At 29.2% G+C, this 26,129-nt stretch overlaps 1 protein-coding gene across 1 annotated transcript in view; it reads left to right on the top strand.

Moving 5' to 3' along the window:
* LOC107454446 (glutamate receptor ionotropic, NMDA 2B-like) overlaps nt 1–26,129 on the top strand; it is a 156,249-nt gene that overhangs the window by 65,688 nt on the left and 64,432 nt on the right. Inside the window, exon 2 of the mRNA XM_071184913.2 lies at nt 1,358–2,273. Within this exon, the coding sequence (XP_071041014.1) occupies nt 1,791–2,273 (483 nt within the window). The 5' untranslated portion in view covers nt 1,358–1,790. The remainder of the gene's footprint in view (nt 1–1,357; nt 2,274–26,129) is intronic.

The following is a 26,129-nucleotide window of genomic DNA, read 5'->3' as shown; positions in this document are numbered from 1 at the left end:
CCTAATTAATTTCTGAAATCAATCACATACAATTATATTCATACAAGAAAGCAACATATAATTATCCACTTTCTCGATGAAGTTGTATTTTATTTTACTCTAAAAAATGACATGAGGGAATGACAAATGTAAAAAATTTTACCTGGTTTGATTCATGCAAATTTATTCCACAGCAAAGCTTCTTTAAGTTGAAGATGGAAACATACTGCAATTTTGTTCTATGATGCCAGTTGTAAACTTCAGAAGTTTTTATTAAAATATTTTTATTCTAAGCAGATTGCAGGTGATAAGAACATAGTTGTGAGGGAATGACGCGAAACACTGGGGGCAAAGTTTAAAATAGTGCTGTGTTGATATTTTTATCAGAAATTAAATTTAAAATTGATTTTCTGAATTCTATAATTAAATTTTCTGAAATAAAAAACACGAATTTGTAAAAAAAAAAAATTTTTACTTCAGAAACAATTTTTTTCTTTTTTTAAATCAGCAGTGGGGACAAGTGAGGGAATGACATATTGGTATATTTTAATTACCTAAAATAAATGAAAAATAAAAATTGATAATTTTATTTTTATTCTTTTGTTAGCTTGCATTCCGAAGGACATTTTGCCCGAATTTTTTTTTTCGTAAGCTGTAAAACAAAGATAAAATATACTGGGGACATGAAAATGACTGTTTTTGTGAGAATGACCCATATATATATATATATATATATATATATATATATATATATATATATATATATATATATATATATATATATATATATATATATATATATATATATATATATATATATATATATATATATATATATATATATATTATGATTTCATTTAAAATATTTTTTCCTATCACAGAAAGTTCATCTACTGGAGTGGTCTTTTATTCATTTATGCTTTAACTGCTCATTGTATTCGAATTTTGAACAACGGTAAAAATAACGAATAAACTATTTAATTTTTTTAATAATATAATATTTACACACATTTCCTGTAGACCACTAAGTAGTTTGACATTTTAAGTTGTAGGTAATTTATAGGTAACCTGAGGTGCCTGAGAGGCACTCTTGGGGTGACTAGGGTTAACATAAACTATTTATTTTTCTAAAAAAGTAATGCTAAAAATTTAAAACTGGGTTCAACAATTTACAATATTTTGAACAGAGATTTTCATAAATCTAGATTTTTAAAATACACTTTGGAATATAGCTTTAAAATTTCTGTTTCAGCAATAATTTATATATGATGTTGTCTTTTATGCATTGATGCTACTATAAATAATTTTTTGATAATTTTTATATTTATAACAGACATAGGATTAAAAATATTAATTAATATTTTTTTCTTTCATTTAGAGTCTACAAGAAGAAGTGGATTATGAAGTTATCTTTCAAATCATTATGGAGCAGTGTCTGTGTTTTGCAAAAATTGTTACAGGAAATATATTAATTGAGAATAAATAAATGTAGAGTAATAAAAAACCTACCATAGCTAAAAAATAAATATAGAACTCAATTTTATTTCCGGCAAATAAGAATTAAAATGATCTTAGCAAACTTATTTAACTTAAATGATGCGATGTTCAAACACAAATGACTATAAAAGAATTTTTAAATACAAAAATGTAGAATCTAAATTTATTCTTCTATTTTACTTTATAATTTATTTAAATAAAGTATTATGAAGAAAATAAAGCATGACCTGATCTTGTAGTTAATAAAAAATATCGATTGTCAGTACTAGATAAAAAAAAAAGGGTGTCTTTTCTTGAGAACAATTGTCGACATCATGTTTCAACTGAGAGTTATTGTTGTTGTACTAACTCTTATTTCGGTAATCCGATGTTCGACATTCCGTCAAAGACAAAAAACTTTATTGCTTGAAAAAGAAACCGATGACAAACGAATTCCAATTACAATAGGTGCGATTTTGCCCTTATTTTCATTTTTAAAATTTCCTCGAGCCTATAATAAATCTTTGGACGATGCAACAAAAAGCATCAATGAAAATAAAAGATATAAGTTTGGATTTACTCATAAATATAGATTAGAGGCTCGAAATACTATGATGGATTTATCGGCTAGCCCTCTATCCGTTCTTAGAACTTTATGTGATTCTATATTAGCCCATAACGTATCTGCTATCATGTATATGACGAATGCCCAGGTCTATGGGAGTAATGCTGCAACAGCACAGTATATGCTGCAACTAACTGGCTATCTTGGATTACCTGTGATTGCATGGAATGTAGACAATGTTGGTTTAGAACAGGTAAGAAGTTTTAATTTCAGATATAGCTTTTAAATATATTATTATCATGGAAAAAATTATTTTCATGTAATAAAAATCATTAGAAACATAGGTGTTTATAGAGTGATTATAATTTTACTGAACTATTTTTTTTATTTAATTGTGTATTTGTCTGTAATCATATATCACAGTTTCAACTTGCCATAACACTATAGTTCACTATCACTGCATAGTAAATATTATTATTTTTTATTTATTTTTTTTTGAAAAACAGCATATAATTAGAAAGCAGTAACTTAAAAAAGGACAGCTATACAATAGTTCAGAACACAGCAAATCTTAGATTATATTATTATCTTGCAAAAATTATAAATCGTGTTGTTTTACGATGAGGCACCTGTATCTAAATTTTTCCAAGAAATATTTATTTATACATTTATTTTGATGTTATATTTCTCAAGAAATAAAACAAAAAAATAGGGTCGTACGGAATAGCATGCTGTATTTTGGTAACACGTACCATTTTTTAAGTGTTTCTTTAACTTTAAATTTTTGGTGTAAAAAAATAACTAATATAAAATAACTTTAATCCTTTTCGGCCAAGTGTACCCAGTCTAGCAACACTAATTTAAAAAATATTACAAACCACTCGAAATGTTAAACGAAGTTTTAAGCATTTAGCAACTACTATTCTTTGAATAACAAAGAGCTAAAATAGTTCACTTCACTTAGAATGTGCTGTCAAAGGTTGCACTTACTAATGAATTGTCTGACTAAAGGTTTCGATCAAAATTTGCTGTTCCGGGACGGATTAACCCCATAATGGTTGCATAATTTTGAAGAAAACGGTAATTAAAGTGCAAATTTTCTTCATTAAAAAAATTATACAAGACCAAGTGTATATACAATATGTGCTAATTTGTAATGTTTCGGTTAATTTTAGGCTTGTATATGTTTGATGAGTGCTGACATCTAGTTTACAATGAACTATCTCTAAGTGTATGGCAAATAATCTGGTGCTGCCATCTAGTGTAGAGATTGCGAAATAAACATGATTCTGGGCATACGAAATCGAAAGCGTTAATGTTTTTGCCACGTTACTTCCGAGCACATCAGCCCGGAAATTTTATAAATGGAAAGAGAGATAGAGGGCAACAATTTACCACGTCATCTTGACGGGAGCGAGAGGAAAGGGGATAACCACCACAAAATAAAATATTAAGTTGAAATATAGAGAAAAACAGAAAATGGTGCAGTTGAGTTACTGAGTAAAGTTGTATTAATGCCAAGTACCACTGTCCATGTAAAAAATATTTTAAAAAGCTTTTGCTAAAAGTTGACAGTTATGATTTGAACATTTAAAAGAACGTGACTGAGTATATTGCCCTGAAAACAACATCAGATAATTTAGTCATTTTTACATTTGTAAAAGGTGGCTAATATGCTGCGAGAAATGCGTAGAATATAAATACAGTATTCTTTAAAATAATTTTAGTTTTAAAAACAAAAACTGTGTATTTGTTATATATTTACTGCAGTCATGCGGTTTCTGCCAGTACTTTATGCATAGTTGTATAGCAACTTGATTAATACTCAATAATCGAATAGGTTTTGTTGTATTTATTTATTTCAAATCATAATTGGAAAAAAAAATATTTACTTCTTATTCTTATTGTGATGCGATACATATAATTGAATTACTTTTGAATAAAAGTATTTTGTTAATGTATAATTGTCGAAAAAATATCTAGTTGCATTTTAGTAATGGTATAAAGAAAGTTATTAAAATTAATTCTTGATGAACTAGATTTTTTTTCTTTTTTCATGAGATTATTTTATGTCAATCCAAATACCGATTTATCATAAATATATTTTATCCATGAATTCCTTAAAATGAATTTTGAGCTTTAATTTACTTAATTATCGAAAAATATTTATTTTTTCCGACCAACAAACATTTATCTTTGTACATGACTGTTTCTAAGTCATTATAGCAAATATTTCTTCCCCAAACATTCTAAAAATAAATAGCTTTACTGTCTTAGCTGTTTCTTTAAAAAAAAAAGAAATTATAACAGTACCATTATACTTAATACTGTGGATTAGCTATGACAGAACTAAAATGAAAATAAAAATGAAAAAAAAAATTATTCTTATTATTTTGTAAAATCGTTGAAGATTTTGGCACACATAGCTTTGTTGCTTTAAATGGTTAGAATAGCAACTTTTGACTAAAAACAGGGTTGTTATTGCCAGGAAAAAAGAAAAAGGTGATGGCAAATATTTCATGACAATGATCGAAATTATGATTATTCCGATTTTTCAGAAACTGTCCATCACTTTGCAACTTTTTTCAGCATTGTAGTTGGCAGCCCAGTAAAAATATTTTCTTTTACGAATATTTAATTTTTTTGAATATTTCATTAATTAAATGCTATATTTAATACAGTGTTGCTACATCTGCATCTACGTTCTTTCTATCTATCAATAAATATTTATGTTTCAAATTTCTTAAAACAAATAGAATTTTAATTAAGATTTATGAATAAGAGAACTTTTCAGTGCGAGGAATTTATTTAAATCAAAAATCTTTAAATAAAACTTATTTCCCTACTGTCGTTATACTAAGGGTTGAGAATTTTTATTCAAGTCATTTTTTGAACAAAAAAAAAAGGCTTGCAGATATTATTTTTAAATTGTTGACAAAACATTTTCCTTCAACAAGAAATATTTGCTTCTAAATATATTTTGACTGATGGCCAATATTCTATCTTATGGTCATTCCATGAACTTCCATCGTAGTATAGTCTCTTTGACTTGTTTTCAACGAACAGCAACGTTTTTTTTTTCTTTTTTTTCCTAGTTTCATATACTGCTGTTCTAATAAATAAACGAATATTTGGACAAAAAAATAATATTACTTTTTTATTATGTAGTTGTATCTTCGATGTAATATATTTATAGTTTATATATTAGATTTAATATCGAAATGAAGTCAAAATAACTGTTCTAATAAAAATCATATTTTCCATCCATCTATCTCAGATCGCCATTTATTTCATTTATCATTGCAATTCAGCGAAATATTGATAAATTTGAATAATGATTAAAAGTATTAAATAATGATTATTTATCAACTGTTGAAGAAAAATTTTTCTCACGAAATTTTCCTTTTATAAGCTCGAGTTACTGACAAAAAATAAATAAATGTGAAAAAAAATGAGAGAAAGAGATTAGATATTGTCAGTTAAAATGTTAACAGTTACACAGAGATGCCAACTTATTCCGGACAGCGAATAAATATTTTCGAGTGGTAGTCTTTTAATGTACAATTCTAGGTTAATTAATTCGTTTCATAGTTTCTTTACTCGCCGATAAGTCTAATTAATTCAAAGGCCTGTGTAATACGCTACTTTGTTACAGTTAAGTTCTTCTTGGCCCAGTGGTATCGTTTGCCATGAGTTGTGCGAAGCGTGAAGGTTGCGGGTTCGAATCCCGCATCTACCCTAGATGTATCTTCGTACTATTCTTCTCTGTATTGTGTTATCAATCATTCTACTTGAATAAGTTATTACAAATTTACTTGTTTATGAGTCTTAACTGAGCACACAAGCCTGCAAATGTATGTTTTACCAATAAATAAAAATACTGTTAAGTCAAGTTGAGCTTTTTATGAAGGTGGCATAATTACCGGTAAACCTGCTAATTTTACTTAGTGGTTCGCTACGATTTAAAAAAATATATTTTGTTAAATCAGCAGCAATTGGCATTGAAACTTTTAGAAATACAAAGACTCAAAGATATCTTAAAACAGTTTCCATTTTGCATTTTTATACAATGCAAGGTAATGGCTACATATTCTTAACAAGTAAAACTCCTTTTCGTTTATAATGCCACAATTTCTGCTTTCATAAGTTTAATTTTTTTTTCATGTACAGTTGATATTTATTTTTAAATAAATATCAACTGATATTTCAATGGTCCATTTTGTTGCGACTAATATATTGACAGAATGATATTTTTTTTCTTCTTTCTGACCAACACCGGCGTAAAAACGATGAATAAGAGGTGACTAAGGAAATTAATTAGCGGAAACAGATTTTATTCAACTAAAAGGAATAAAATATTTTTCCCTTGGTTGAAGCGTTTACTGATAGAGTTGATTAATGACTTTTCAATGCGGCTTTTGAAGGAATCGTTGAAATATTGTTTCTATATCTTTACTCTTAACGACATAATTGGTCATATCCAGATCATGCTTACTCTATCAAAATATGCTCAATTATAATTTAGACATAATTCATTCATAAATTCCTTCATGTAACTTTGAAACCAATTAGACACTAACTTTTATATTAGAGCAGGTTATCCAGCCCCAAAAATTTTATAAATAACTTGTGGTTATGTATAGTGATAAGTATCGTTTTTAAAATGTTCAAGAGAGAGTTTTCTAGCCGCGTTTGTGTTGAAAATACCACACGGAAAAAAATTCTGGCAAAATTACCATACTGTATGGTGATGATATATCTGGTAAAAAAACACAATTATGGTTAATAAAAAACCAACATATGTGTTATTTAATATGTTATTTTTGTTATTTGATAACTTAATTATTATTTGCTAATTTTTCCGTTTAAATGGTAATGGTAAAAAGTGCATTTAGATACATGTCAGGCTTTTTATGCCAAGCTCTAGGGTAAAATGATAACATTACCAAATTTTTTTGACGAACAACATTATATTGTTGATTTTACAGACTTCATTAAAAAAATACCTCGGAAAAAATTACTGACTTTTTTTGGTGTTCCAAATTAAAAGATTGTTAAATATGTTTCTACTATCACAGGGTTCCGATGACTTTAAATATTTTATAGTTGCAGCAATTTTATTTTAAAGAGAGCAGGCATTTTTTTTTTTATGATACCTTCTTAAAATTTTCGCAAAATGAAATCAGAGGCTCTGCTGGCAAATATGTTTCCTTAGAATAATACAGAGTATTAGATGCAATTGAATGTTTGTTAAATACAACAGGTTGTTAGATCAACCCCTGAAGACTCGAAGTCACAAAGCAATACAGGGTCGGGAATACCTAAAATGGGAGGTAGTTTTTCATAAAAATTGCGAACGTCCTTTCGAGGAATCAGTATTTCTTATATATTCGGATTTCAATGTCAAATAATAAAGAATAAAGTAATAAAAAATAATAAAATGTGGAGTGAATCGGTGGAAGAAATATTGAATGGCGCAGTCAGTGATCGAAACTTCACACAATTTCTTCCACGCATGTTCTTTTTATTTAAGCATGTGCACTATTAAATCGAATATTCACTTAAAATTGTTTTTTCGTAAAGTAAGCCAAAAAAAACTGTCCATCCTATCTAACCTTTGATCCAATGATCAGATCTTCACGTTCTAGAACTTGTTCTTAATGATTCCAGGGAATGACCTCAAATATGCAAATTAATTTGTGCCAACGATATTTTAAGTTATGAAATCCGATACAAAAACGTACTTTTTTTAAGAAATGCACTTCTTATTTAATGGATTTGGATTTCTGACCCCCAAAATTCAAGGGGCAGCCGCAATCTGGGAAATGTGGGCCCCTTAGTTAGGTCAGGAGAATGGTTCAAAATTTGAACCTCTTAATCTTTTCGCAATATCTCGTGAACTCTTAAAGCAAATTGAAAATGTATTGCGCACGATTATAGAATTTGCTTCTCCAAATATAAGTCTTAATGAAAAATATACTTTAGTATATATTTATTATTTTTTATTATTTTATTTAGTAACAGTGGGAAAATTTAATTGTAATTTAATTGTAATAACGCAATTATTTAAATAATTTTAAATTATGTAATTTTACGTGATAAAATATATAATTTGAGTAAAATCGGTTGAAAAGTACCTGAGAAATAAATTTTAAATATTCTACTTCTTTAAAAAAATGTGAAATATTACATACCTCACAACTCAAAATTTTTTAGACTATAATTAAATAAAAAATAATAAGTATGAACTGAATTTTATTTTTTTGAATCTTTGGATAAATGAATCTGATAAGTGTGTGCCAAAATTATTCCATTCGCTTAAGAAATTTTCGAGACATGGCCGAATACGCAAAAATAAAATTAACATTAAGCAGTTCAAACTTTGAACCGCTGTCCTGGCCAAACTATAGGAATCATATTTCCCAAATTGAATATTTCCCAGAGAATATTTTTCCAGAGAATATTTCCCAGAAGAATTTTCCCACAGGAATATTTCAAAGATTTCGTCCACTCCCTATATTTTAGGGGTCAGAACCCCGAATCCGTTTTTAAAAAAAAACATGCTTATTCAAAGAAACTACGGTTTTTTGTCTGATTTCGTAACTTCAAATATCGTCTGCAAATTAGCATATTTGAGGTCACCCCTTAAACCATTAAGAACGAGTCCTAGAACGAGATGATCTGATCAATAGATCAAAAGTTTTTCTGGATAGTTTATTTTGCACACAGTACGTCATCACTTACAGAAGATACTTCCGATTCAGTATTGCTGCGGGATCTCGAATCGTCAGGATACACTATACCCCTTTCAGGAGTTCTAAAACGCTTAGCAGAGACACCTTTTATGGTGGTCTTATAAATGCATAAACGTATCAAAATGCTATTCTCTTTAATGATCACTTTTTGAAGACTCGTGGGAAACTTGTACTAGTTTGCTTTTTCAAACTTACATAATAAAAGTTTATTTGACATATGTCAGGTTATTGACCTTAATATCATTAGGCAAAAGGTGATGGGTAAATATTGGAATATTTACCAAAGCTGCAATAAAAATAATTTAGAGCAGAACTCACATCCCGATAAATTTAAAACAAAACACACATCTGGATAAATTATGACCAGATTTACATAAATCACAAGCAGATCAGTTAATGAACTTAAAATGGAGCAAATAGATGCTGGGGAAATCATCTCCAGTCAAAAGTTCGAAAAGAGGTGAAAAAAATATATTTTAGTGAAAACCATTTTATTTCTTTTTTGTTTTCGGGGGGTGCCAGCATTTTTTTATAGAAACAGTCTTATATGAATATTATAAGAATATTGTATGGATTTTATAACTATTAACGAGTTGTCACAAATGCTTTATTTCTCCCAGGAACAATCTAGAAATAAATAATTTTTAACTGCCTGTTTTTTTTTCCTCTCTTTGCAGGAAATTAAAAAAAAAACTTACTTATCCAAAATGTTTTTGCAAGTAGGCAGTTTTATGCATGTATTCTGACGAAAGTTTAATGTTGCTTAATTAATTGTAATTCCATTGCCACTATAAATATTGTGGAGAGATGGAACTTAAGTGCTCGAGTTTATGGCTTGAAGTTCTGTAATTCATTAATTCTTAATAGCAAAAACGCTCAACTTATTTTATTTAGTCTCAGCATGCTACTTAAAGTAATTAAGGCTCTTTGGTAGATTTTTAGGATAAACTAATATGTATTTTCCACATAAAAAAAATTGCAAAAAAGGAATCGTAACAGTGTGTGTGTTTTTGTCATTTCTGAAAAGAAATATCTTAAACTATCCGAGAACAAAAAATTAATTTAAGAAAAATCTATCTTTATTTATTTTTGATATATTACTAAAAACGCAACTATTTTCTTAGCTTAATTTTGCATTTGTTTCTGAGATATGGATTCTTACAAAAAATATTACGATTAGTATCATGGTTACTGTTGAATTGCTAATTTGTAGGATATCTAATGATTTTTGTTAGCAGTTGCAGTTAATTTCATAAGTGACATTGTGAGCACATCATTTATTATAATAGCTCTTTTTCTAGAATTTATCAGAATAGAGCGTTTATTTTTTTTAAAAATATTTCAAATATATAGTAATGAATGTTTCTTATCTGAAAAGGTTTCTAGTAACAAGCTGAAATAAAAAAAATGTTTTATTTATCGAATATTTTGTTTGAAACAATTTTTAATATGGTTTTATAAAGATTCTCATAAAACTAATTAAAAACGTTCGTAACTAAGTCATGACTAATAGTTACATAAAACAACTATTTTCGTCCAGAGGAAATTTTAGCTGATTATTTTCCTCGCGTTTTGTGATTGCAGCAATGCTTAACTTGGGATTTTTTTTCTTTTTTTTTAAATGATATATTCTGTTTCAAAATAAAAGCTTATGTTTTTAATGATACACTTCAGTGAAAAGTTTGAAATTCGGAATTTTATCTTTACGTTTCATTCTATTTTAGTTTATCAGATGTTTAATTATGCAAATCGTAGTTTTTAATCCTGAAATGCATTTCCTTTAAAAAAAGTTTTGATCTTAACCCATATTAATTAGTTTTTTCGCCGCATTATTTTTGAATTATTTGTTTCACCATTTTAAATTCATATTTTTTTCATATACTTTCTTAATCTACATTTGGAATGAAACAAATTTTCGCAATATAATTGCAATTTATTAAAACAATTAAAATAAAAGATAATAAAATATTAGAAATATTTAAACAAAGGAAATAACAAATATAATGAGTGAACAAAATAATGAAGTAAATAAAAGAACAATAATAAAATATTTAAAGTAAAATATGTTATTTTTTCTTTGTATTTTTAATACGTTTTATTTTTTGAATAAAATACGTTCTTTTTTTAATTTTTTGAAATAGTTCTTATTTAAGATTACATTTAAAAGCTAATTATTTCATATGGTATTACCATAAGGATTTCTGAATTTGATAATTTTTGTCTTGATTATTTTAATATTTCGGTCTCATAGTGTCTCCACATAAGAAGTTACATTTATGCATTAAAGTCGGTAAATATTTTCAAAACTCAATATAAACTTCGATTATCACGATTCGATTTTCGCATTGTTATTCATATGTAGCAAAATTTCTCTGTATTTAAACAGTCCATAGAAATGAAATATAAAAAATTTATTTATAGAGAGAATATATGGGTGATTCTCACGAAATATGACAATCCACTGTCCCTTGCTTCAAGATCTAATACTATAATACTAAAAGAACTTTTAAAAAAAAAATTAATAAATAGCATTGCTGTTAGCATTTTAAAACGTCTTTGCACTAGCATTGACGGTTTTGTATAGTTAAAAAATTCAATTGAACTTCAAAATTTCATGTTTCTGGCATGTCCCAAACATTGTTTCCAATAATAACTATAGCTTCAAAACTTCCTATAAATTTTTCTATAGGCAATTTTTTTTTATCTCAACCGGTGTAAGCATTTCTATATAAACGTGTCTTGTTGCGTGTATAAAGAACCACTTTTCTGGTTTACAATCTATTTCAAATATTTTTCAAGGTGAGAAGGTTTTTGTGTTGTCATTTTCCTGGCTTCTGGAAATCATTAATAACATAAACTACATAGATTTATCTGAGTAATTTAAGAAATACTGCTGTTTTCTGCAGAATATAAACGTTTCAGGCGAAAATATTAAAGTAAAGTTATACGCTATAAAATGGCGAACTTGTCATTATCCTGGCTGTCATTTTCCTGACCTATGAATGCCAGGACATTGAAGTGTTATCAGAATTTTTTTAAATGCTAATACTCTAAGGAAGGAAAGCAAATATTAACCTAATTCCAAGTTTATGTATGATTGTAATATGCCTGGATGTTAATTGCAATATGTAATATGCAAAGTTATTTATTTATATAACGATTGATTATCATACACAATTTTATTCTGTACATATGAGCAACAAAAATATTTTTGATTCTCTCTACAGTGGATAAAAAGAATTAATTTAAGCAATTTATCATCCTTCTAACATAAAGGCTGAATTACTTACTATTCACTTAAAATGACTGTTTTCTAAACTGCTAAGCTAATATGTCTTTTTCCTGGCTTTCAAGATTTGGTGAATTTCTATTTTATTTTTTTTTCTCGAACAACTGTAAATAAACTGCCCTGCTGCCTGTAAGATATTAATAAGTTTAACTAAAAAAGTATACAAAAAAATTTTTAGATTGTTTTGTAGACTTTAAATTTGAAGAAATTTTTTGGTCCGAATTGTCATGTTTAAAAAGAATCACCCATATATATCTATATTTAAATGAACATATATGATGTTTGGTAGAATCTAAATACCTAACGACGACAACAAACTTAATCTCGGCCCATCTTTCACTACACTCAGGGGACGAGACCCAGGAAGAGAAATACATAAAAAAGAAGAAAAAAATACTGGAAGTCAGACTCCTTCATTTTTAGCTTAATATCGAGAAGAGTAAAATAAGCTCTTACTATTCTAAACTATACTGTTCATGACCATTTACTTTTACGCGATAAAAGAACAACATTTCATACATGACAAAACTGAAAGAAATCTAAGTAGTCATGTTTGTTTTGACCATCAAGGAAACCAAAATGTCTTAAAAATATTTTCCTTCCCATATTAATCCTTGATTTAGGGAAGAATGTAACGTCATTACTTAACCTGTTTTGTCCCGACTTTATATATCGAAATGATACAAAAAGTGGTTTTATGGAAAAGGTGGAATAATATATTATCGAAATAATTTTTTTTTTTTTTTTTTACTGTTAGGGCATTCAAAGAGTCTTTGATAGATCATAAAGTACTTGCTCCTTTTAATTCTAGATCTACTCAGAAATAACTAAATCATTGTGGTATCTGAGAATCTTTTACTTCACCCAGACAAATGAAAATTCTGAAAAAAAGTTTCCCACTACAATGTCTTTGAAAAAAGGAACTGTCCTAAATATATGATGCTGGGCGTTAACCGGTTGAGTGAACAAATGTGACTATGCAACGCCTCCTATAAGTGAGAGCCTCCACACGGTTTTTTAGACGAAGTCCGATCAGACCACTATAAAGGATATCCACTTACCGAACGATTCATTTAATACAGAAAATAGTTAAAGTAAGAAAGTGGTAGCAACTATATGATTAAAAATTTATTTTATTTATGAATATTATTGGCTTGCCTTATTCACTTGTCAACAACTACTGATTCAATTCTCAAATATATAAGATAAATTTATCTCAATTACTTTTATCAAACGTTTTAGGTTCATGCGCACAACTGGTTCACTTTTAACTGTCTGCGCGGACTACTTATAAAAGACCGTGTGGAGGCTTCTTGATGTAGGAGGTGATGGACTATCCCGATCATACGTGCATTTCACAAGATGTATTTAACAATGTTTACAACAATTTCATTTTCATAATATATCGCTATCTGAGAACCAAACTCTGAAGAATTGGGAATCGAATTGGAGTATTTTTGTCAAAGATGTAAATTTGCCGAAAAAAAAGGAATTTTGTATTTAAGATTTTGATGTTTCTCTATGCCCGGTGGTTTGAGAAATGAGAATGAGTCGGGTATCATTTATTTTCTTTTTGGAAATATTAAACACGTTCACATACAGCTTATTCTATCGTTGCATAAGTACTTAAATTGGTCGCAGGATAAGGATTTTTTTGTTTACTTTTTCAAGTACTAAAAATCATCTCTGTATGATTATCGGGTTATACATAGTCCAGTCACATTAATGTGACCATCTTTCAAAAGTAGCGCACCGATGCGAGATGTTCTCTGAGATTTTGAGCTGAGCCGACTCCAGTGCCGTTGCCAGCTGAGCTAGGTTGCCACTTGGAGATCTATAGAACGAAATATCCTATCAAGGTGGTCCAACAGATTAATGATTAGGCTCATATCAAGGTAGTTTGGTGGTCAGGTGAGAACAGTAAATTCAGCTTGGTGCTCTTCAAACCTCGCAAGTGCATTGCGAACTGTATGACACGTCTCACTGGTAGAAATAAACAGCTAAAAATAAACTGCAGAAAATCTACAAAAAATGTAGTTTGACGACTGTGGTGAACTGCACTACAGAATTTTTGTGAATTTTGGTGAACTACCCTACAGAACCCTTACACTACAGAACCACTTTTAAAGTCGAAACACTGCAAAAATTTTTACTGTTAATGTACAAAATGTCTGTACTTAGCGGTGCTATCTATCGTGAGCGATAGGAAATACTACAGTTTTTGTTAAAAAAAATTCCTTTAGAAAAAAAGTTTTTGATGCAATTCTTTTTATCTTAATCTACGCTGAAATTATTATCTAATTAGGAAGTATAGTACTTGTGAAAGTTTTCGTTGCGAAATGTCGACACATTGCATCCTGGGACTCAAACTCGCTGCCTGTCTGGCGTGAGATTGACCGATTAGCCCTCTCGGCTACAAGAATGTGTCAAGACGGCTGCAAAGAACTAAATAGTTTCAAGAGCTGGGTCTTGTTGGCGAAGATAAAGTTTTTGTTTGTTAAATCAAATAAGGCGAAAGCACAGCTAATAAATTTTCTCAGAGTTAACAATTTAAATAGCTTCATTTAAAAGTTATCCTATCATTTTGGTTGTATACGGTAAAATAACAATTAAATGAATTATTACTTAAGTTTAGTTATTTTTCTCTATGTTTAGTTATTTTTCTCTATGTTTAGTTATTTTTCTCTTATATTTAATTTTTAAGAGCAAGGAGCTCTAAATGAATTTTTAAAGTAAGCAGTTTTATCAATATTATGCTCATTTAGGTTCAATTGAAAATACTATGAGATAAAATTTTTTTAAACAAAATTATTTCTTTAATTTATAAAGCTTTATTTTCAAGCAATAAAAAAGGTATATTGTTGTAAATTGCCTAAATTTATTTAAGACGAATTTCTGAAGCAAAGTGAAATTAATAAATTTTTGAAGGAGAGGTTTGAAGCTAAAAAATAAATTAAATATCCCTTTATAAATTCAATTTTGTAAAATCTTTTGATATCAATTTTTTTAAAATCCAAACTAAATATTTGTTTTGATTCGAAAAAATAAGTATAATTTTTTGTTCTGTAATAGTCATAGCTTAGTATGAATCCGAATTAAAAAAAATTAACTAATTAACATTAACTACTTGCCTTTACTTTAATATTGTTTTTACCATAAGACATCAAACTCTTTCAATTTTATAACAATGCAAAGTAACTGCAGTTTTTCTGCAGATTCATCAGAAAGTATGCTTCTGAAACAATGGCTGCATAATTACTTCAAATTTACTGCAGAATAACCACGGATTTAAAGTTTCAGATTTTTCTAAATTTATGATTTTAAAGTGAAATCACTTAAACTACCGTAACTTTGTAGACAATAGCTAAGGGTTTTTCAAAATAAATTACTGAGAAATGAGAAAGTACTTCACATTAGCTGCAAAATAACTGCAGTGTTTATACAGTTAAGATTGCGCTACAGAAAATATGCAGTTAACTCTATAAAAACTACAAAATGACTTCAGTTGTGTAGAAAAACTGCAGTAAGAAAAAGATTTCGCATATAGGGGTGGGCAAGATCAGTAGAAACAGCCACGTACTTCTGTCGATCCATAGTGCCTTCCACAATGATGAGTGGTTCCAGAGAATACCGCGAAAAAGTTATTCAGCCTATAGTGCTCACTACTCCAGTTTGGATAATTTTGGCGAAATTCGCACTCTGTCCGCGTTCGTTATTTGTCAGGAGCATAAAACGGAATTCATCGGAAAAAGCCACCTCTGTCACCACTGAATAAATGTTCAGTGCCAGTAATGGTTTGCAAATTCCAGCCTTCGTCGCCGGTGAACAGCTGTCAGCCTAGAGACATTAGATAGACTTCCGCTTGGAGGCATCTGCTAAACGTAGAAAAATTCCCGAGAACCATCGTTGAGGAGATATTGTTGTATTGTTTTGTCTGGGCTGAAGTTAGCTCAACGGTTTCATGTTAATTTGCCAAAACGCATCTCCGTTACCGTTGTTCGCCTATATGAATGACATTTATAGGGACCGAGGGTATTGGTCCTTGTTAAACTGTTCTACTGTAAAGGGTTCGACTTCGCGTGTATGTCGTCAGGCTACCGAAGCGTGGTGCCCTCCCCTCTGCAGAGAAGCAAAATTGTGATGGCATGTCTTCGGATCATCCTCAGGGATGTTTCCCAGATCGTCACCAATAGCACATTGTGCAGTTCCAGTGCGACGGAAATAAATTACAACAACAACTATGATCCACGGGGTAACAAATTTCATACGTCGTGAGTTTTGAATAGTGTCATCCTGCCATGGACGATATACTATTTTCCCAAACAGCACTCAACCAGTTTAAAAAATTGTTTCGGAAACACTTCCCCCCTTGGCCTAAAACCAATGATCATGGGTTCTGCACAACAATAACGATTGCGAGGTTTTCGATTCCCTCGGACATCCTTTATACACTCTCCGCATAAGCTATCACCTTCTTTCTTTAAGTTGTTTAATTAGTATGTTATGTTGACGTAAAAATAGGTGGTAGTCTCATTAATGTGGCTGGATTGTGTATATACATACTAAAATTGTTTTTGTATACTAAAGCTATAAATTCAGGTAATGAAATCGGGTGTATTTCAAATTTGAGGCATTTTTGATGTCCAAAAAAAATATTTTTTTTTACATTAAAGTTTAATAGCTCACAGGCTTAGACATTCGCGTTCACCAAAAATACATTTGATTGGGATTTATTATGTATAGCATTATAAGAATTTACCGAATGCTTCATTTTATGTAAAATATAAACAAATAGTATTCCTAGAAAATGAGCTGTCCAAAATAGAAAAGTCATTTTTTTATATTTTACCGATTTCCATTATATAAAAAAATTAATTTAAACTTTAAAACACGTACCCAATTTAAAACACTTATGTATTTAAAAAAAATCAAGTAAAACGAACTTCAAAAAAATAATTTTTTCATCTAGAAAAACCAGAAAAAAACATTATAAATATTTTTTGTAATTAATACTATTTTTATTATATTAATTGGTGTTCTTTAATAATTACTAAATATACTAATATCTGTACCAAGATAGCTGTGCGAAATTTTTTTTTACATCCTACCGAAAGGGATCTGTACAAAGGAAATTTGTTGCTTATGATAATTTTTGACTATCAAGAGTTGACGTCAAAAATGGCACTACACCAAAAGATACTGAATATAATAGTTTATTTTTTGAAAAGATGAAATTAAAAAAACATGATATGCTTAAAATGATAAAATAAAGTGAACGAGAAGGACACAGATAAGGGAAAGGTACCTAAATAGTTTATTATGCAACTTCATGACTGTCACGAGACTTCAAGCAATATGTCAAAAGATACTGACAATCTAAATTTTTATGAGTTGAACTTCAGAAAACATGTCTAAAACAAGCTGAATCTGTAAACATAAAACTAGCGAGAAGGGCAATAAATAATACAAAGAAAATAAATAAAAGAATCTGCAACTGTAAATAACTGAATCAATAAATGTCTCTAAATTTTAACATGTTCTGGTAGTGTTGGCTAATACGAATTTATTAATCATTTACTTTTTTTCATCCCGTACGAAGAAGTGGTATACAGCTTGTCAAAACCAAAAACTAAAGACATAAAATTTAGTAAATGAATCTAAAACTGAAACTCAATATTCATGCAATTACTTTGTAAGTACCGTAAGTTGGTTTCTCAAGTCACGTAGACGTATTTTTCAGCAATCTGAAATGATAAATAAATGTTTCAAAAATTACACAGATGATAACCTAACATGTTCAATTATTTTATTTCTGTAAATTGCTTTTGAAAGAAATAATTTAAAATAATTCATCTAATACTAATAAAAATTTACATTGCTCTAAAATTTAATTTCCGTTGATGCAATTATAAATTCCAAGTAAATATTTGGGATATATATATATATATATATATATATATATATATATATATATATATATATATATGTTATTGCAATTACGTTGAAAGTTACACAAACATGTCACGAAAGAGACGTGGTCACTGAAATGACAAGAAAACATTTCATAATTAACAAGATAATTCGAAGATAATTAACAAGACTAATTTTACCACTGTGAAAATTTTTATGATAAATTTATTTATAAAAGTAAATCTTAATTTAATGTAAATGCTTATTGTTTCATTTATGAAACTCAGTGTTTGATTATTACACAACTCTCGAGCTCAAAAATGTCAATGATTTGAAAAGTCATTAAATCAACATTTGCTTCATTTCCATTCACTCCCCATTAGAAATTTCCTTCTAAATAATGAACTGTAGACTCATTAATTAAATTAAAAATACTGTTTAATATTCTAAAGTCTATCCCGTTTGTTACATTTATCTAAGTTACTTCAGTCATTGTTTGTGTCATACAAAAGCTCCTTTATATCTACTTGAAATTCAATAGCATCAAATAAATTCCATTTAATTTGTCCCCTTTCATGTGAAGATGCGTCTTAGACCATTTCGAAATTATTCTTCTGAAGCAATCATTAAATTACTTCATCTCTAGATGCCTAATCACATTTCATCCGTTTTGAACAATTCCATTTAAATTATTGTCTAGCAAAGTCATTACGAATAAATTCTCTCAGAATAACAGGGAGAGAAATCATTACGCGTGAGAGTTTCCAGTCTCATTCTTGTTAGTTGATTTCTACAGTACATGTATTATCTGTGCTGAGATTAATCGATCGCGTTTTCAAATCTGTAATCTAGTTAAAAATATTCCTTCAACAATTGAACAAAAAAAATCCCTTTGGAAAAGATTGAGACTGATAGCTTCATTATCTCATTCTTGAAATTTATCAAGGTACTCGTATTCACCTACTTTATTAATAATTTAAGTACCTATATTTCGATCTAGAATTGGGCCATTGTGATATTTTAAAGTACTAGCTGACGCTCGAACATTTTGAATTAGTCTAAACATAACAGTGCCATTTTTTCCCATAATGTGCATTTGACTCCACATCAAAAATAAATGTTGCATTTTCGCAACAGTAGTCTAATTTTACTGGCATCTGGCTAGGGATAAAAGTTTTAGACTTGTCTATTTTTTCAAACTTCTTCCCTATGTAAATGAATTTTCTTTACATGTGTAGAAGGCCTGCTTGCAATTTTTTTTAACTAGTACAGCATACAAAATTTATTTTCGGCTTCTGAATATCGAAGCAGTTACTTTAATTCACTCTCCCCAGACTTGATGTTGGCTGAGAATTTCACACTTAGAATAGTTAAGAGAAAATTTCAGAATAGGATCTTAACCTTCAACCAAAACCTTTTTCGGGCAATAGCCCACAAATCGGTTAATCCAATAATTATTGATAGTAATTACGCCTTTCGGTAAATTTGATGAAAATTCCACTATAATCATATTGCGCGACATACATTTTCGTATTATTCGGGGCATTGGTATTCCATCTTCGCGCAAATGAATAAATAATTATGTAGGCAAATAAATAAATTACTCAGATTATATATATACTAGTGGACTGCGCCTCCTGTTCGCTAACGCTTGCCATCCCCCGAAAATTGCTACGCAATCTTATATGGTTTGCTTCGCAAACCAAGCTCGCTTCACTCGCTACTAACTTAGGTACATTGCAAATGCACAAAATCCAAAGCAATAATTCAAATCCATCTAACAACATTTATTTTTACAAAAATTACGTCTTTTTAGTAAATACTAAGTCATTAAAATAAATTTGAATTCAAATAAATGACATGTAATTCGTTAAACCTATTAGAAATGTGCTATTGTATAAAATCTTTAGATAAAATTCCTAAAACTGATATCTCTTTAAAAAGGCTAAAATTGTGGCGTGAAAAAAGGGCTTTCGACAAAATACTAAAATAGAAATCTATCGACAAAGACAACACACTTCTGCCTAGCTTAATAGTATGAGATTGCCGCAGCTGATAGGGTGAATTTCGGAAAAGATCACATTTGATGAGAATGCTCTCTCTGGTTATTTCAGTTTCCGTTTTTAAGAGCGCTATATGCTGAGCCATCTCATTGCTTGATTTGGCATGTGACATTTTTAGCGGCAATCTTTGGTCGATTTTCTACGTTGCTATTCGGGGAGATGTAATGAGGCTTTTTTTGTCGCCGTGTAAGAGAAATATATATATATATATATATATATATATATATATATATATATATATATATATATATATATATATATATATATATATATATATATATATATATATATATATATATATATATATATATATATATATATATATATATATAGATAGATAGATAGATAATATAAGAAGAGAGTGAAATGGCATCACATAGCCAATCACAGAAAACTTACGGTTAGTAACGCACAAAACAGCCAATCAAAATTGAGAACGCATGAGTGTGAAGAAGTAATAATTTTAATAATGCTGTCTGCTGAATTGCTAAACTTACTAGCTAAAGTTTGTTGAAATTATTACTTTGTTTTGAGTATATCTAATGATAGTGTACCAGTTTTACATTACTGACCATGCATTTTTATTGGCCGGAAAATCACGTGCTAGGATCCAGTTTTTTCTCATTCATTTCCTTTTTTGTTTCGGTTGTCATCAGTATAAAACTAATATAAGTCGTAGAGATATCGCTTTTCTATAAGCAGTTTTGTATACCTAATTTAAAGTTATTCTCCTGCATAAGTATTATTACGTTTTTAACTCAATTTTCGAGTATAAAACTAAGAGAATAGTTGTATGTTTCATCATTATTATAATGTAATTATGAGCTACATTTTTAAATAAAATTAGTTAGAAATGTCGTCAAATCTCATTAACCGTCTTACAATTATTATTGTTGCGCAAATAACGTTAATATACTGTTATAAGTTACAGTTAAAGAGATCTGTTAAATGATTTAAAACATAATGATCAGCTTCATGCGCAATGAGATGCAAGCAAAAGTAATCTTTAAAATATCCGCCCAAACTGATTGCTTAGAAAAATTACTCCTGCTAAAAGATCTAAATATTTATAATACTAATAGATTATAATATTTGAACTTCTGAAGTAGAGACACAAGAGTTAGCAAACAGAATTTCCTTTACAACATATATGTTAAGTGGATAATTTTAACTTTAGTGGAAAAATTGTGTTCTGCCAAGAAACGACAATAATTGCGAAGCAATTATTGGAGTTGGTGAGCGACAGCGAGAGATCGGTGGAACAAAATCCCTTAACCAATAACTATCGACCTAAAAGAATAACATATTAAATATATGTACTATAACTGACCTACTGATTTCCAAAATTGACGTAAGATTAAAGCCTATAAGATTAACATAAAACATCGTCGACTCTTGCCAAATTGAGGGCACCAAGTTTCTGTTTGAATAGGTAATTAATTCGAAGCTACATTGAATAATTTACGGCAAATTTAATCTTAACGATTTTATTCTTTATACTTTCGTATGAAAATTTAGAATTACTTCTAATCCAATGCCTCAAAATAAATTCCTCTTAATTTTGTCTTTTATCCAATTTGCAGCGGCGTCTTAGACAATTTTAAAGTTATTCTTCAAATGCAATTATCGGTGTATGTCATTCGAGATTCCAATATGGTTAATCACAATCCATTCGCTTTTGTTCCACTCCAAACTTAACGATAGTCGACCATCATCATTACGACTAAACTCTATCTGATCATCAGTAAATGGAAGACAAAATCGTTTCCCGAAGGATTCAAGTCGTTTAGCCAAGTTGTTTCGACGTGCTATTGTCTCACATTAACGGCTTACGTTCTATCGCACCGCCAATATACTCTGTTATTTAAACATTTACGTTCATACAATGTTTCATGTTTTAAACATTTTCAAGGAAAGGAAGAGATAAAATAATATATGAAATACTTGTAAATTTAATACCAAGCATTTAGTTGTTATTAAATTTGCATGCTCAATTTCTTTTTCTTCAAAAAACAAAATAAACTTCTGATTGTGTGAATTTATTTATAAACATCATAAATTTCAAAATATTATCTATTTCAAACATTCCGCCATATTTTGCATACTATGTATGTAAGAACTAGTATAACGTTCTCACATTTGAGGGAACCAAAGACAACATGATTAAAATCAGAGGATTAAAATAAAAGATTTTTTTTCCGGAAAAAGGTACAGTCACAAAACTGAATAACTAACTTGTGCATAACACACTGAGTAGTAGTAAATAGTTTGTGATTTCACACAGTTATATATGCTGAGAAAAGTGCGCCATAACAAAAATGACAACTGTATCTTGCAGTCGGTTGCAGCTAATTTCCAACAGTAGATCGATGACAGGTTGCAGGTTTGGTTTGCAATTTATTACCTTTGGTTTGCAATTTATTACAGGTTGCAATTTATTACCTTCGATCTAGCGACGTGGAACTCAACACACTGTTAAAAATTCCGAGCCACGTTCCACAAAAAATTGGTATTCATTTTCTGGCTACATAAAATGGAGCTCGATTTACCATATTTTGGTATTTTCAGTAGCTTTAAATACCAGTAGAAACAGAAGGAGGTTGCAGAAAAGCGGAGGGAGGTAGCAAATTTATTAGGTACTTTTAAAACGCTCAAATGCAGGCAAGGATTGCTATTCACTGTAACAAAACTATTTACCCTGAGTAGGTTATTTTATAACATACCTCTAACGACTTTATACCGCCAACCAAATTTAAAAAGGCAACATAGAAGAAATGAATTTTAATTAATGCAAATAAGACATTTACCTACCTTGAAAAGTTGATATTTGAAACAATATGCATTAATCATTCCCGATACATCGTGACAGAGTTCAGAAAAGTAAAATATCATTGCGCCAGCCGAGAATCGTTCAAGTGAAAAAATCATGGCGTCGTAAACATATATCGTTCAGTTTGAGACTGTAAAATGAACAACTGTCAGTTTACGACGGTCAAAAATTTGTGTCTTTTTCCAAATTTTGGTGCAGTTATTTGCTCCATGGAAGTGTTTCTCGATCATACTTCATAATTGTAACTAAAATAACCAAAATAACTAAACTAAAATGTAATGCGTAACTAGAACAAAATGATCCAATCCTTTTTGATGATTTAATGATTCCAAATCGTTTTTGATTCACTTGAATACCATGGGTATAGTAAAACATTGGAAAAGTAAATAGCATGAAGTGTCGAAATTGTTTATTTCATAACATGCGCTAAGCAGCTGATCCATTTTTAGGGACACCTGAATCAGGCATTGGAACTAAATAGTCTACATGGAGAACTTTTCGATGTAAATTTAATTCCCGTTACATCGGGTGGAAAACTACGAAATTTTATTATGATTAACCTACTGACAATGGGGATTCTAAACCATGATTCGTTTATGACTGAGGATATTTTACGTCCGCTTTGAGGTAGGAACGATTCGGGAGCCTAATTACTATTGATTAGTCTGTTTCAACTCATTGGGATTCAAAAGCTCTATCACCTGAATGACCGTGACTCGTGACATTTACCACTTTTCTGATAATATTATTAACCATAACACCAGAGAGGAGACTTTCATTTACCACTGTAAACTATAATAAATACCACTCCGATTTTTTTTAATTTTATATTTTAGTGTTTAGTTACTGCTTTATTTAATGACTTCGAAGTAATATATTGTAAGAAGGCAAACAAATGAATTTTTTCGTATAACAAAATGTAAGATAAAAAAAAAAGAATCAGAACAGCCATCTGCTGGAAAAGTTTCGAACTAAAAACAAATACTCTGCGAAAAATACTGATACTTACTGACATGAATTTGCAATGATTGTGTTTCTAACCTTAACTATTTTCCTCTTATAAATTTTTAAAAACCATTACTCCATTTTAGGATATTATGCATCAACTTGAACTTTATTTTTAAATACTTTATTTAATTAAACGTCATTAATTGTGAACATTTATTCCAAAAATATCTCAGAAATTTTGCTTAATTTTATAATTTTATGTCACAAGCTGTTAAATTTAATCAATAAAGGTAGGTTTCTTAAGAAAAATTAGAAAATGCAGAACACTTGCTGCATAACTAATTAAATGTCTGAGGGTGATTAAATAGCATTTATCCCGAGGGACGTCTCAAACCATTTAGTTTGATAAAATCTTTTAATGAAGTAATTAGTAGTTTAACTTTTAGGAACTCAGAAAGAATAATTAAGTATGAAATTTTTGTTTTAATTTAATAATGGTAAGAGATTACTTAAGCCATCATTTTGTTTGAAAAATTCATATTAGCACGATACATGAGTACTTCATAGCTGCCAACAAGTTAGGTCGTTGCAAAAGATTTTGCGTAGTAGTAGTTAAATAATAATTAAATTCCAAAGAATATTCTAAAAATTAAATTACTTGACTCAAAGTTAAAACGTAACGTCTTAGCTATGATATTTTATATAAATATGCTTGATGACAATGATTTCGCAATTTATATTCAGATCATTAAAAACCTAGTTTATAAATTAAAACCTAAGCATTGCATCCACTATAAAAAATCATTTTTGCTAGTACCAGTTGGCAATTTTAAGAGATGAAAAAAAAATTCATTTAAGAATGTAATAAATTGTTGTATGGAATAAATTATTAGCGTAAATCCATACTTTTTAGCTACAATCAAATAAATTTCTACTGATTCAGAAACAATTTTTATTATTAAAAGAACAGGTAATGTACTAATAATTTGATCAGTATAAATTAAAGGAATTTTTTTCGGAAATTAAAATGAATAATTTATGCAGATATGTAATAAAGTCCAGGTGAACTAATTGTCTTGTACTTAAGTTTCTATAAGAAAATGTTTAAAAAATCTTATCTTTTTTAAAACATTTCTGACTTATTACATTACTGATGGAAACGAAATATTTTGCTCAAACCTCACAAGTTAGGGGGTATCTATATTTTTTTTTGTAAGATCGTAAGTAGAATATGGTTAGTCGACTCGACTGTTATAATGCAATACCTTACAATTTGACAACCACAATAAATTACAATAAATACAGTTACAAAAAAAATAACAATGGCATTAGAGTACAGATGATTTCATTACAATAAAGACAGCTGAAGTAAAAAAGCATGAAAATAACTCTTCGAAAGGTTTGATGGTTAAAATTAATTAGAAAATTTATAATTGTTTGCCAAAATACAATAAAATTAATTTTAAAAGTAATAAATTTAAAAATAGGTATACAGAGCAACAATTAAAATATCCAGAGCAATTCAGGATCCAATAAATATAAAAAAAGCACCAAAAATAAAAGCATCAGTGCCCAAAATCATTAAAAAGGGTAAAAATAGGAATCTAAACCAGAGTATAGGTATTTAAAATCAGTGAAATCAAAGTCATTTAAGCTAATTACAAATTTGAAATTTAATAATAGAATAGTCTAAGCAACAGAGAGATGTAGGTCCAATACTAAATCTGATAAATTAAAATACTTATGGGATCGTAAACAAGAGGTCCATGAGGTCGTTTGGGGACATTATGTTTTCGACACAGTATTTAATGATATTTCTTCTGGTTTGTTTTTGTCTCTCTGTTCTGCACCACGACCTCGTGTCTCCCTGGTTTTTAAAAGCGATGTCACTGAGTGTTGTAAATTTATTGCATTCCGTTTATTAAATTAAGATCGCAAGTATTTTGATTTTAAGTGTTTGGGTTTTTGAAACGTAATTTGAATTTAGAAAAATTATAAGAACGGCAAACAGGCTTACTCTTATGCGGTATGTAAATACATATTTTTGGAACTTTCAAAAATATTAGGGGAACCGGAAAGTTTCGGTGCATTTGATATTTGTTATCAAGATTTTATTTTTAATCTATAATGTATTCACCCTCGTTAGCTACAACCTTTGAATCCCTGATCGAAAATGAATCAATATGGATCGAAAAATATTATCTGGTTTTTAAGACTTACGAATATTTATTGCTCCCAAACGACATTACTTACCGGTCCCCCAATATCTAATAAAAATTGTTATTTTTAGAGCGTACTTAACAATTATTCAGAA

The sequence above is a fragment of the Parasteatoda tepidariorum genome, chromosome 5 (assembly GCF_982258835.1).
Source record: "Parasteatoda tepidariorum strain Cologne lab strain chromosome 5, Ptep-v5.0, whole genome shotgun sequence".
Lineage (NCBI taxonomy): Eukaryota > Metazoa > Arthropoda > Arachnida > Araneae > Theridiidae > Parasteatoda > Parasteatoda tepidariorum.
Note: the sequence above shows the minus strand (reverse complement) of the source record. Positions and strands in the feature narration are given on the sequence as shown.